This window comes from Bombina bombina, chromosome 1 (assembly GCF_027579735.1).
Source record: "Bombina bombina isolate aBomBom1 chromosome 1, aBomBom1.pri, whole genome shotgun sequence".
NCBI classification, from domain to species: domain Eukaryota; kingdom Metazoa; phylum Chordata; class Amphibia; order Anura; family Bombinatoridae; genus Bombina; species Bombina bombina.
Genome location: NC_069499.1, coordinates 1,427,620,581 through 1,427,634,169, shown reverse-complemented (window position 1 = coordinate 1,427,634,169; position 13,589 = coordinate 1,427,620,581). Strand labels below are relative to the sequence as shown.

Sequence of the window (13,589 nt, the reverse complement as noted above, 5' to 3'; positions counted from 1 at the left end):
CGCCTGAGGATCCCTGGACCTGGATAGGTACCTGGGAAGTTTCTTGTTTAGATGAGAAGCCATCAGATCTATTTCTGTTAGACCCCACATCTGTACAATCTGACAAAATACATCTGGATGGAGCGACCACTCCCCTGGATGTAAGGTCTGATGGCTGAGATAATCCTACACCTGGGATATGCACCGCAGAAATTAGACAAGAGCTGGATTCCGCAAAAGAAAGTATCCGAGATACTTCTTTCATAGCTAGGGGACTGCGAGTCCCACCCTGATGATTGACATATGCCACATTTGTGATATTGTCTGTCTAAAAACAAATGAATGGTTCTCTCTTTAACAGAGCCCAAACCTGGAGAGCCCTTAAAATAGCACAGAGTTCTAAAATGTTGATTGGTAACCTCGCAACTTGAGGTTTCCAAAGCCCTTGTGCTGTCAGAGATCCTCAGACAGCTCCCCAACCAGAAAGACTTGCATCTGTTGTGATCACAGTCCAGGTAGGATGAACAAAAGAAGCCCCTTGAACTATACGATGATGGTCTAACCACCAAGTCAGAGAGAGTTGAATGTTGGGATTTAAGTATATCAATTGTGATATCAGAGTATAATCCCTGCACCATTGATTCAGTATACAAAGCTGTAGAGGTCTCATATGAAAATGAGCAAAGGGGATCGCGTGAGACCTAAAACTTTCATGCATATAGCCACTGAACGGAATAATTGAGACTGAAGGTTTCGGCATGCTGAAACCAATTTCATTTGTCTCTTGTCTGTTAAAGACAGAGTCATGGACACTGAATCTATCTGGAAGCCTAAAAAGGTGACCCTTGTCTGAGGAATCAAGAAACTCTTTGGTAAATTCATCCTCCAACCATGTCTTTGAAGAAACAACACTAGTTGATTTGTGTGAGATTCGGCTAAATGTAAAGACTGAACTAGTACCAAGTTATCGTCCAAATAAGGAAACACCGCAATACCCTGTTCTCTGATTACAAATAGAAGGGCACCGAGAACCTTTGAAAAGATCCTTGGAGCTGTTGCTAGGCCAAATGGAAGAGCAACAAATTCAAATGTTCCTGAAACGGAACTGGAATTATTACCCCTGAAAGATCTAGATCTGAAACACACTTAAGAAAAGCCTGAGCCTTCACTGGATTTGCTGGAATGTTAGAAAGAATCTTCTCACAGGAGGTCTTACTCTGAATCCTATTTGATACCCTTGAGAGACAATACTCTGAGAATCCACTGATTTTGAACAGAATCTGCCCAAATGTCTTGGAATAATTTCAATATGCCCCCCACCAGCTGAACTGGATCGAGGGCCGCACCTTCATGCAGACTTGGGGGCTGGCTTTGGTTTATTCCAACTTGAAAAAGGTTTCCAAATGGAACCAGAGTCTTTAGGGGAAGGATTGGTTTTCTGTTTCTTATTCTGTTGAAAAGAACGAAAATTATTAGAAGCTTTAGATTTACCCTTAGATCTTTTATCCTGAGGCAAAACTCCCTTCCCCCCCAGTGATAGTTGAAATAATTGAATCCAACTGAGAACCAAATAAATTATTAATTTGGAAAAAAAGAGATTGTAGTCTAGACTTAGATACCATGTCAGCATTCCAAGATTTGAGCAATAAAGCTCTTCAAGCTAAAATAGCTAAAGACATAGCTTTAACATCAATTTTGATGATATCAAAAATAGCACAACAGATAAAATGATTAGCATGTTGAAGCAAACGAACAATGCTAGACAAATCAGGATAATGTTTCCTGTTGCGCTAAGCTATCCAACCAAAAGGTTGATGCAGCCGCAACATCAGCCATAGAAATGGTAGGACTGAGACTATAAATACATTTTTCTTAGATAAGATTCAAGTTTCCTATCTAAAGGATCTTTAAAAGAAGTACTGTCTTCCATAGTATTAGTAGTACATTTGGCAAGAGTAGAAATAGCCCCATCAACTTTAGGGACTTTTCCCCAAAACTCTAATCTAGCCGGTGACAAAGGGTACAACCTTTTAAACCTAGAAGAAGGAATGAAAGAAGTACCAGGCTTAATCCATTCCTTAGCAATCACATCAGAAATAGCATCAGGAACTGGAAAAACCTCAGGAGTAACCACAGGTTTATAAACAGAATTTAAACGTTTACTAGTTTTGATATCAAGAGGACTAGAATTCTCAATATCCAAAGTAACAACCACTTCTTTTAACAATATACTCAATCTTGAAAAGATAAGTAGATTTATCAGTGTCAATATCTGAGGTAGAATCTTCTGAATCAGAGAAATCCTCATCAGAGGAGGCTATTTCAGTATGTTGTCATTCATTAGAAATTTCATCAACTGTATGAGAAGTTTTAAAAGACCTTTTACATTTATTAGAAGGCGGAATAGCAGACAAAGCCTTCTGTAACGCATCAGAAATATAATTTTTCATATCAACAGGGATATCATGTACAACAGAAACTGTACTAGTACTGATGGAAACATTTTCTGCGTGCAAAAGCTTATCATGACAACTGTTACATACTACAGCTGGAGATATAATCTCAGCTAACTTACAACAGATACACTTAGGCAGCAGGGTTCCAACAGTTGCTTCTGAGACAGGATCAGATTGAGACCTTGCAAAATGTAAAGGAAAAAACAACATTAAAGCAAAATATACAATTTCCTTATATGGCAGTTTCAGAAATAGGAAAAAATGCAAACAGCATAGCCCTCTGAGCATATAGAAGGCAAGAGGCATATAGGAAGTGGTGAAAAATTAACAAAAAATTTTGGCGCCAACAACATTCAGAAATGACGCAACTCCCGTTATAACAGACACAACCTTGTGCGAAGAAACCTGGCGTCAACTGAGACGCCGGAAATGACGAACTTGCGTCATCAAAGACGTACCTTCATGCCAAAAATGACACCATAAATAACAGCATTCTGCGACCTTGCGAGCCTAATTTTGCCCGTAAAATTTAAAGAAAAACAGTCAATTTGAAAAAAAGGACTATACCCCAGGTAAGAAAAATAACTACCTAAAACATGCTTCCAAAACTGAAACTGACAGTCTGCAAAAGGAAATGTACATAGACCTGACTCATGGCAAATATAAGTAATACATGTATTTAAAACTTTATATTAATACATAAAGTGCCAAACCATAGCTGAGAGTGTCTTAAATAATGAAAACATACTTACCAAAAAACACCCATCCACATATAGCAGATAGCCAAAACAGTACTGAAAAAGTATCAGCAGAGGTAATGGTATATAAGAGTATATCGCCGATTTGAAAAGGGAGGTAGGAGATGAATCCCTACGACCGATAACAGAGAACCCTTGAAAAGATTTCCCGTGAGGAAAACCATAAAATCAATAGGCGATACTCCCTTCACATCCCTCTGACAAACACTGTACTCTGATAGGTTCAAAATGCTGAGAAGCGCTTATCATAGAAGAAATCATAAAAATCAAGCACAAACTTACTTCACCACCTCCATAGGAGGCGAAGTTTGTAAAAACTGAATTGTGGGTGTGGTGAGGGGTGTATTTATAGGCATTTTGAGGTTTGGGAAGCTTCGCCTCTCCTGGTAGGATTGTAAATCCCATACGTCACTAGCTCATGGACTCTTGCCAATTACATGAAAGAAATATTAATTTATTTCTACATGTTGTAAACATAAAAACAACAATGTTACTATTATAAGAGCAATGACACGATTAATGTAGAAATAGATTATTTATACTGTTATATATTGTTTTGGAAGGCTGTTTCAATTAAAAGTATTTTTCAAAGATGTTCATAAATCAATACTCTAGTCAATGGCTTACTTTAACAAGTTTTAAAGCTTTGACTATACCAGTATGTCTGACATGAGGGCCTCTGCAAAGGTCAACAAGGGAGCCACATCTGAAAGAAAGAAAAAAGAAATGTAAGAAAAAATGTAATGTATCTAAATGTTGTAACAAAAAAACTAACAAATAAATAAATAAATAAACTACTATTCTAGAAGTTTATGTGTAACAAAGAGAAAACCAAGGAACTACTTGAAAAACTAGAAATGAACACCAAAATATAAGAAATTTCTATATTTTGGCCCATACCCTGAGTAATACTTACCAGTGAAGAACCCCTCCCCCAAGGGTCATAGCCTGAAGTGCCCACTCCCCAGATTACCTATAAAAGGTAAGTCTCAAGCACCTCCCCTTCCTCTTCTTAGGGATATAAAAGGTGGACTAGGAAAACTGTTGTTAGGGAGTATAGTAAATATTACCCATGGATATGGGCCAAGATATATATATTGTTTATATTTTGGTGTTAATTTATAGTTACATTGGCTCTCCCTAACAAGTGAAAGGATTGCAAAGCAAAAGCACCCCCCCAATAATATATGCTTTACTTATTAATTAATTTATTTCATGGTGGCGAGTACACGATTCATTACTCATGGGAATTACTCTTCTTTACCACTAGGAGGTGGCAAAGATTCCCAATCCACCAAGAGCCCTATAACCCCCCCCCCCCCAACTCACACATACCTCAGTCTAACGTATAGCCAAGCAAAGTGAGGTAAGAAAAAAAAAAGAACCATAAAAAGGAGCAGGGAAAAAAAGAGGTGCTTTAAAAAAAAATTAAAAAAAAAGAGTGGAGTTTTGAGGACTCCACCACAATAAAAAAATAATTTATAAGCATAAATTATGTTTTCTTTCATAAAGGTCCATTACTCCTGGGAAAGAATACTCAAGTTGTGGAGTCCACGAGTAGTAACATAAAGGGAGGGAATTAAAAATCATCTTTTTTCACTGAGAAATTAAATCCACAACCCCAATAAAAATCATCTCTTTTTTGTATGCACTTAAAATAAATCAGACAGACATCTGCCTGAAGAACCTTCCTACCAAAGGCTGCTTCAGACAAACATCCAAACATAATTTTGTAAAAGTATGCAAAGAACACCAGTAGTTGTCTTGCAAATCTGGTCAACTGAAGCCTCATTCTTGAAAGCCCAAGAAGTGTCAACTGACCTAGTAGAATGAGCAGTAATCCATTGCAGTGGAGGCTGACCTGCCTCCAAGTAAGCCTTATGAATCAAAAGTTTCAACCAATAGGTCAAATAAACAGCAGAAACTTTTTGACCTTTCCTAGGACCAGAAAAATTAATGAACAAGCAAGAAGGTTGTCTTAAGTCCTTACTAGCATCAATGTAATATTTTAATGACCTAACAACTTCCAAAGAATGCAAAGATATCTCTAAAGCATTTTTAGGATTAGAAACAAAGAAGGAACAATAATCTCTCTGTTAATACTGTCTGAAAAAAACTACTTTAGACACAAAAATCAAAATAAGCCATTAAAATTGCTTTATCCCGATGAAAAATCTGATAAGGAGGATCACAAGAAAGATAAGATAACTCAGAAACTATTCTAGCAGAAGAGAACGCCAAAATAAAATAATACTTTCCTGGAAAGCAGTTTAATATCCACCTTATATATAGGTTCAAAATGAGGACCCTGCAAAACCCTTAACACTAAGTTAAGATTCCATGGAGGAGAAATTGGCTTGATTATAGGTTTAATATGGTCAGGCAATTCCTCTCTGAAGAAGGAACACAAGCAACCCCAGACGATTGTTTCAGCCTTCATTGGGCCTCGTCAGTGAGGTAAAGCCATATTCCGCCAAGCACACTGAGCAAGGAGTCCACAATGTCACAACTGTGGCGTATGTCAATCATCAGGGTGGGACTGTCAGTCCTTAGGCTGTGAAAGAAGTATATCGGATAGTTGCTTGGGCTAAATCCAGCTCTTGTCTAATTTCTGCAGTCCATTTCCCAGGTATAGACAATTGGGAAGCGGATTATCTCTGTTTATCAAGCTTTACATCTGGGAGAATGGTCTCTTTACCCAGATCTGTTTTTTTTCAAATTGTTTAGATGTGAGGGCTTTCAGAAATAGATCTGATGGCATCTCATCTAAACAAGGAACTTCCCAGGGGCCTATTCAGGTCCAGGGATCCTCAGGCGGAAGCAGTGTATGCATTGACACTTCCTTGGAGTTTTCAATCTGCCTATATTTTTTCAACTCTGGTTCTTCTTTTTAGAGTGATTTTCAAAATCATCAGGGAGCAATCTTTTGTGTTGCTGGTGGCTCCAGCATGGCCACACAGGTTTTGGTATATGGTTCTTGTTCGGATGTCCAGTTGCCAATCTCGGTCACTTCCATTAAGGCCAGACCTTATATCTTAACATTCATTTTTTTCCATCAGGAACTCAAATTATTAATTTGATGGTATGGAAATTTAACGCTTAGTACTTAGTCATAGAAGTTTCTCTGACTCAGTGATTAATACTATGTTGCAGGCTCGTAAATCTGTGTCTAATAAGATTTATTATCGAGTTTGGAAGATTTACATCTCATGATGCTCTTCTCATAAATTCTCTTGGCATTCTTTTAGAATTCCTAGGATTTTATAGTTTCTTCAGGATGGTTTGGATAAGGGTTTTTGTCTGCAAGTTCTTTGAAGGACAAATCTCTGCTTTGGTAGGACTGATATCAGTCATCAGTAATCCCTCAGTATTTTCTGATACAGGAACAGTTTTTGGAATATCTTGCAATATGTAATAGAAAAAACAACATATAAAGCAAAATTATCAAATTCCTTAAATGACAGTTTCAGGAATGGGAAAAAATGAAAATGAAACAAGCTTCTAGAAAACCAGAAGCAAGTGAAAAGTGAGACTGAAATAATGTGAAAAAAACTGGCGCCAAGTATGACGCCCACATTTTTGGCGCCAAGTATAATGCTCACACATTTTTGCGTCAAGAATGAAGCCCATATTTTTTTGGCGCCAAAAAAACGTCCGCAACACACATACGTCAAAAATGATGCAATTACGTGAAAACTTCCGGCGCCAACTATGACGCCGGAAATTACGAAATTTTTGCACCAAAAAAGTATTGCGCCAAGAATGACGCAATAAATAGAAGCATTTTCTGCACCCGCGAGCCTAACAGCCAGCAATTTTGAAAAAAAGTCAATTGAAAATTTTAAGGTAAGAAAAAATTAAATTTATATGCATTTTCCCAAAAAAATGAAACTGACAGTCTGAATGAAGGAATACTGATTATCCTGAATCATGGCAAATATAAGTTTAAACACATATATTTAGAACTTTACATATAAAGTGCCCAACCATAGCTTTGAGTGTCATAAATAGAAATAAGATTTACTTACCCTAAGACACTCATCTACATATAGTAGATAGCCAAACCAGTACTGAAACGAGAATCAGTAGAGGTAATGGTATATAAGAGTATATCGTCGATCTGAAAAGGGAGGTAGGAGAAGAAATCTCTACGACCGATAACAGAGAACCTATGAAATAGATCCCCTAGAGGAAGACCATGGTATTCAAATAGGCAATACTCTCTTCACATTCCTCTGACATTCACTGCACTCTGAGAGGAAAACCGGGCTTCAGCCTGCTGCGAAGCGCATATCAACGTAGAATCTTGCACAAACTTACTTCAATACCTCCATGGGAGGCAAAGTTTGTAAAACTGAATTGTGGGTGTGGTGAGGGGTGTATTTATAGGCATTTTAAGGTTTGGGAAACTTTGCCCCTCCTGGTAGGAATGTATATCCCATACGTCACTAGCTCATGGACTCTTGCTAATTACATGAAAGAAAACCATGATCAAGACACAAAGAAATAAAAGTTTTCTAGCAACCGCGGAATTTAAACACAAACAGAATCCCAAAGACCAGCAACTGTACCTACAATTACACAAAGCTAGAAAAGAATTACAAGACCTATTACTTAGAGAGTATAACCTGATGGCACACAGCACCAAACAAAAATTCCACTTTGAACGCAAAAGAGCAGGAAAACTGTTAGCACGGTAACTGAAGCTAAAAAAACTTAAAACCTACATACATAGCATTAAAACAAAGACCAATACGCTAGTACACACTACCCCAGACATAATGCACCAATTTGAAGCTTATTACAAAGACTTGTATGACATAAAAAACAAAGAACAATACCCAATACCCCCGTCGGATTTAACCTCATATCTTGAGACCGTGAATCTCCCCCAACTAACTAAGGAACAAAAAGACTCAATAGACAACCCCAATTTGGAGTCTGATATTAAGATGGCCATAACCTTACTGAACATTGGTAGTCCCGGGCCGGACGGTTTTACAGTAAAATATTATAAAAAAACTCCAAAACATATTGATTCTGCATTTAAAAACAATCTTTAATAAAATACACAACAAGACACAATTTCCCCACACGATGCTAGAAGCCCAAATTCTAGCATCCACGATCCATGGCTCTGCGGTCGCCGGTCTTCAGTTCCACGCTGGCTTGTTCCTGGAAAAAGATAGAAGATATAACAGCTTGGAAGAAGACTTCACCGCTGGACTTCAGGAACCGTGAGTACCTGTTAGACTTAAGCTTTTTTTTTGGAGGGGGGGGGGGTTGTTTTTTTGTTGTTTTTTTTAGATTAGGGATTTCATGGGCCTTTGAAAAAGAGCTGAATGCCCTTTTAGGGGCAGTAAAAGAGCTGAATGACCTTTTAAGGGCAATGCCCATACAAATGCCACTTTAGGGGCAATGGGTAGTTTAGGATTTTTTAGTGTTAGGTTTTTTATTTTGGGTGGGTTGGCGTTAGAGGTAGTTTAGAATTAGATAAGGGTGTGTTTTTATTTTGGGGGATGCTTTTTATTTTCATAGGGAATAGGTTTATTTTTTTTATTTTTGATAATTTGGTTTATTATTTTATGTAATGTTAGAAAAAATATATAAGTAATGTTAGCTTTTTTATTTTAATTGTTTATAACTTAGTATTTTTTAATTTAGGTAATTGGGGTTAATTTAGGGGGTGTTAGGTTAGGGGGCTTAGTAATATAATTAGTTATTTTCGTTGTGGGGGGTTGGCGGATTAGGGGTTATTAGATTTATTAGGTTTGTTGTGATGTGGGTTAACGGTGGATTAGGGGTTAATAGGTTAATTAAGTTTATTGCATTGGTGGGGGATGGTTTTAATAAGTACTTTGCAATATGGGTGAATGGCGGTTTAGGGGTTAATCACTTTATTAGGTATATAGCGATGTGGGGGGTTGGCGGATTAGGGGTTAATTAGATGTTTTGCACTGTGGGAGTTGGCGGATTAGGGGTTAATATAGTTTATTAGTTATTGCGGTGGGGGTTGGCTGTTGACAGGTAGATATTGAGCATGTGCTAGTTTTTTTCAAAAGGTAGGTAGATATTGTGCATGCGTTAGGTGTTAGTTACTATTTTCAGGGGGTTATGGTGCTCACATACTCAGCGCAAGTCTTGCTGCGCCTGCCTATGTGTGGCAAGGTGAAAATGGAGTAAAATGTCTCCATTTTCGCTGCGTAAGTCCCTAGCGATTTGCGATGCGCTTCTATGTTAGCCTATAGGAGTAAAATTTGCAGATGACTGCTGAAATATATGCGGCGCTGTATATGTGATACCAAAACCACATAAAAACTGGCGTTGCCGACTTTTGCGGGCGACGCTGCATATGTTATCTTGCCCTTTATACATGCAGCCACCAATCAGCAAATAGCACCCAGGTGCTGAACCTACATATATGCTCAATCTGAATCATGAAAGAAAAAATGTGGGTTTCCTGTCCCTTTAACGGTAAAACATAAGTGAATGCACTAACTAAATGAAATATGATACATGCACAACAAATATTATGAAGTAGTCCACGCAGTTGCCTAGGTATCTGTCTTTTTATCTGCCTTATAGGTTATACCGCTCCGGGTTCGCTCTACATGATGTGCGACGTCAGGTTGAAAGCTCCTCCTCTACGCATTTCGTCTGTACTCTGCAGAATTTCTCAAGAGCACTCCACTGAACTATTTGAATCGGGGTTGCGCTTGTTTTTATATTTCCTGTATACAGTTTTTAAAGAGAAGCGTAAACAACATGCTTTTGAAACATAGCTGCATTGTCCTCACATTTGTGGGAGCATTAAAAGGAGCAAAAACCAGGAGAGAGATATGAGGGCACCAAACACCCAAACAATAGTGCTATAACAGTCCCGTATCAAAGATACCACAGGGAATATTTCCTCGTAGTATACCCAGAGTGCTCAAATAAGTCTCTTGGCGGTTATCAGAGGTATGACCAAATTCAAATTCAAAGCGGTGCAAATGAGTGTGTATATATACAATGTAGTCTCACCTCTATTGACAGTCCAAAGGATATCCCTCATACAGGGCCGTCTGTCACTTCCATCTCGTCTGCATGCAAATAAGAAACACACTTTCTTTTCGGTCAGCTTAAGCCGCACTTCACCCGGATCTTTTGCAGAGGCGCCGTGTACTCGCGCCCACCAGGGGGCGTGTCCGAATATGCACTGGGCAATCCTCCAACCGGATGGTTCAAAGCAGCAGTAGCGGTTGATGTCATACCAGGATTCCACCAATCTGATGTATTCTTGAGGACCGCACCTCCTCGGCAACGAGTCAGCGACTCTGTATTATATGTTGATGCCGGCTTCAGTGTCCCAAGTAACCAAAAACTCCGGGGATAGTATGGGCAGCACAAAGCAGGGATACTAGCACTCCTAGGCAAGAAAGTCCACCAGAGCAAAAAAGAAAACTGGAGCGCTAGTAAATTATGTAAAACATAACCTTTATTGGTTATTTAAAAGTAGGACATACAGTCATCATAGAACGAATAGAGGGGATACCTCTGGCTGGCAGGCTTATGCGTTTCGGCTAGGCCGTAATCATAGCATGATTATGATTACGCTATGATTACGGTCTAGCCGAAACGCGTAAGCCTGCCAGAGGTATCCCCTCTATTTGTTCTATGATGACTGTATGTCCTACTTTTAAATAACCAATAAAGGTTATGTTTTACATAATTTACTAGCGCTCCAGTTTTCTTTTTTGCTCTGGTAGCATTAAAAGGAGACCATATTAGTATCAAATTCCAAACCTAGAAAGATTGTGAATACCACCAACCAAGCTGCTAGAGTGAACATTTATTGATTGCATACTCAATGAACAGTTATTGAGACTTAATTACCCCTCTTTGCACTGAACTTCTTTCCAGCATACTTTATTTATTATTAGTTGTTCCAAACTGTATTTTTGTTTGGTATTTATTATTATCGGTTATTTGTAGAGCGTCAACAGATTCCGCAGCGCTATAAACATAAGCGGTATACAAGGTAACCTTTATAGGGATTAAATGAGTAGAGGGCCCTGCCGAGAGTCGCACTGTTGTAGTCAGCTCTTATGAAGGTGATCTGCAAACAGTTGGGATCTTAGGCTTACATGCTAAGGGGGTTCATGGTGGATAGTAATGGAGGAAAGGAACTGGTATTAGGAAAGGTTAGTGTAGGTTGTATGCTTTCCTGAACAGGAGAGTTTTTAGGGAGCGCTTGAAACTTTCAAAACTAGAGGACCGTCTTGTGGAGTGAGGCAGAGAGTTCCACAAGATGTGAGTCAGTCTGAAGTCCTGTAAACGGGAATGTGAGGAGGTAACAAGAGAGGAGGAGAGGAGGAGGTCGTGAGCAGAGTGAAGGGGATGGGAGGGAGAGTATCTGGAGACAAGGTCTGAGATATAGGCGAGAGCAGTGCAGTTGAGGGCCTTGTATGTCAGAGTCAGAATTTTGTGTTTAATCCTTGAGATAAGAGGAAGCCAGTGAAGGGATTGGCGGAGAGGTGCAGCAGATGAAGAGCGACGTGTAAGGAAGATGAGCTTTGCAAAGGCATTCATTATGGATTGTAAAGGAGCCAGGCGGCAGCTAGGGAGAACAGAGAGGACAGAGTTGCAGAAGTCGAGGCTGGAAAGGATGAGAGAATATATTAAAATCTTATTTGTGTCTTGTGTAAGGAAATATCTAATTTTAGAGATGTTTCTAAGGTGGAAGTGAAAGGATATAGTCAAGGACTGAATGTGAGGAGTGAAAGAAAGATCTGAGTCAAATGTGACCCCCAAGATATCAGGCATGCGGGGTAGGGGTAATGATGGAGTTGTCGACAGTTATAGAGAGATTGGGGGTGGAGATTTTAGAAGGAGAGAAAATAAAGGGCTCAGTTTTTGAAAGATTTAGCTTAAGGTAGTGAGAGGACATTCAGGAAGAGATGTGAGAAAGACAGTTAGTGACACGGTTAGCAAGGAAGGAGAAAGGTCTGGTGCAGAGAGGTAGATTTGGGTGTCGTCGGCATACAAATTATATTGAAACCCATGGGAGTGGTAGTAGACCACTCAATGGGGCATATTTATCAAGCTCCGAATGGAGCTTGATGCCCCGTGTTTCTGGCGAGCCTGCAGACTTGCCAGAAACAGCAGTTATGAAGCAGCGGTCACAAACACCGCTGCTCCATAACATGTCCGCCTGCTCTGAGCAGGCAGACATCGCCGGAAATCAACCCGATCGAGTACAATTGGGTTGATTGACACCCCCCTGCTGGAGGCCTATGAGCCGCGAGTCTGCAGGGGGCGGCGTTGCACCAGCAGCTCTTGTGAGCTGCTGGTGCAATGCTGAATACGGCGAGCGTATTGCTTGCCATATTCAGCGAGGTCTGTTGGACCTGATCCGCACTGTCGGATCAGGTCCGACAGACCTTGATAAATATGGGCCAATGTATTTATCTAGGCACATTTTGGTATATTTTATGCCACTGTTCCGCTGCCAAATGCCATCATATTTCACTGAAATTATTTACACACAACTACTGCAGTCATAAGACAATGTATGTAAAAGTTTTTTTTGGGATCCCCTTTGTTCAAAAATAGACAGACACTGGTTTTTGGCAATTAGAAGGCTTCTAATTGCAGTTGCACACCATAATTCTGAAATTCCTGGCAGTAAAGTGGTTGATCAGATACCTTGTAAGGTTAACTTTAGTTGTAGTATAGATATTACTTTATCACCTAACACCTCCCACCCCCTGATCCCTCCGAACAGTTCTCCCTCATCCCCCACTGTTCACCACCATCTTAGGCGCTGGCAGACAGTCTGCCAGTATACAGTTTTAGGGCATTTTTAAAAATATGTTTTTTTCACTGTAGGGAAACCTCAAATCCTCAAATGATGCATCTCCCTGATCCCTCCAAAAAAGCTCTCTAACCCTCTCAATGGTCTTCGCCATCTTAGGTAGCAGCAGCTGTCGCCCAGTACCCTTTTACAGAAAATGTATTATGTTTTAATATTTATTAATATACAAAGTGATTCTGTAGTATAGCGATCCCCCCTCATCCTTCCCTAGGCAAAGTACACTGTGGCCTAGTACCTACTTCCATTTGGCTTAAGGGGTTAACATTTAAATATTAAATTGTTAACAAAACTGTGGATTGAATTACAAGCACCAGGTGCTAATACTATTTTTTACACAAGCATTTGCATTTGATGTGTAATAGTAAAAGATGATAATCCCTCCAAAAAATCTGAGGACTGCTTCTAACATCCTACCCATGGAATTCATAAATGACATCCAATCTTGAAATAGAAAGGTTGCATTTACTACAAATCTTTCAGAGCTATTATTCAGAAATCTAACACATATTCTAAAATCAGATATAAAAAGACTAGGTATTA

At 39.3% G+C, this 13,589-nt stretch overlaps 1 protein-coding gene across 2 annotated transcripts in view; it reads right to left on the bottom strand.

The window, feature by feature from the left end:
• TARS2 (threonyl-tRNA synthetase 2, mitochondrial) overlaps positions 1 to 13,589 on the bottom strand; it is a 232,674-nt gene that overhangs the window by 137,056 nt on the left and 82,029 nt on the right. For both annotated transcript variants that reach the window (XM_053705450.1, XM_053705454.1), the window contains exon 8: positions 3,821 to 3,899. In XM_053705450.1, the coding sequence (XP_053561425.1) occupies positions 3,821 to 3,899 (79 nt within the window). The remainder of the gene's footprint in view (positions 1 to 3,820; positions 3,900 to 13,589) is intronic.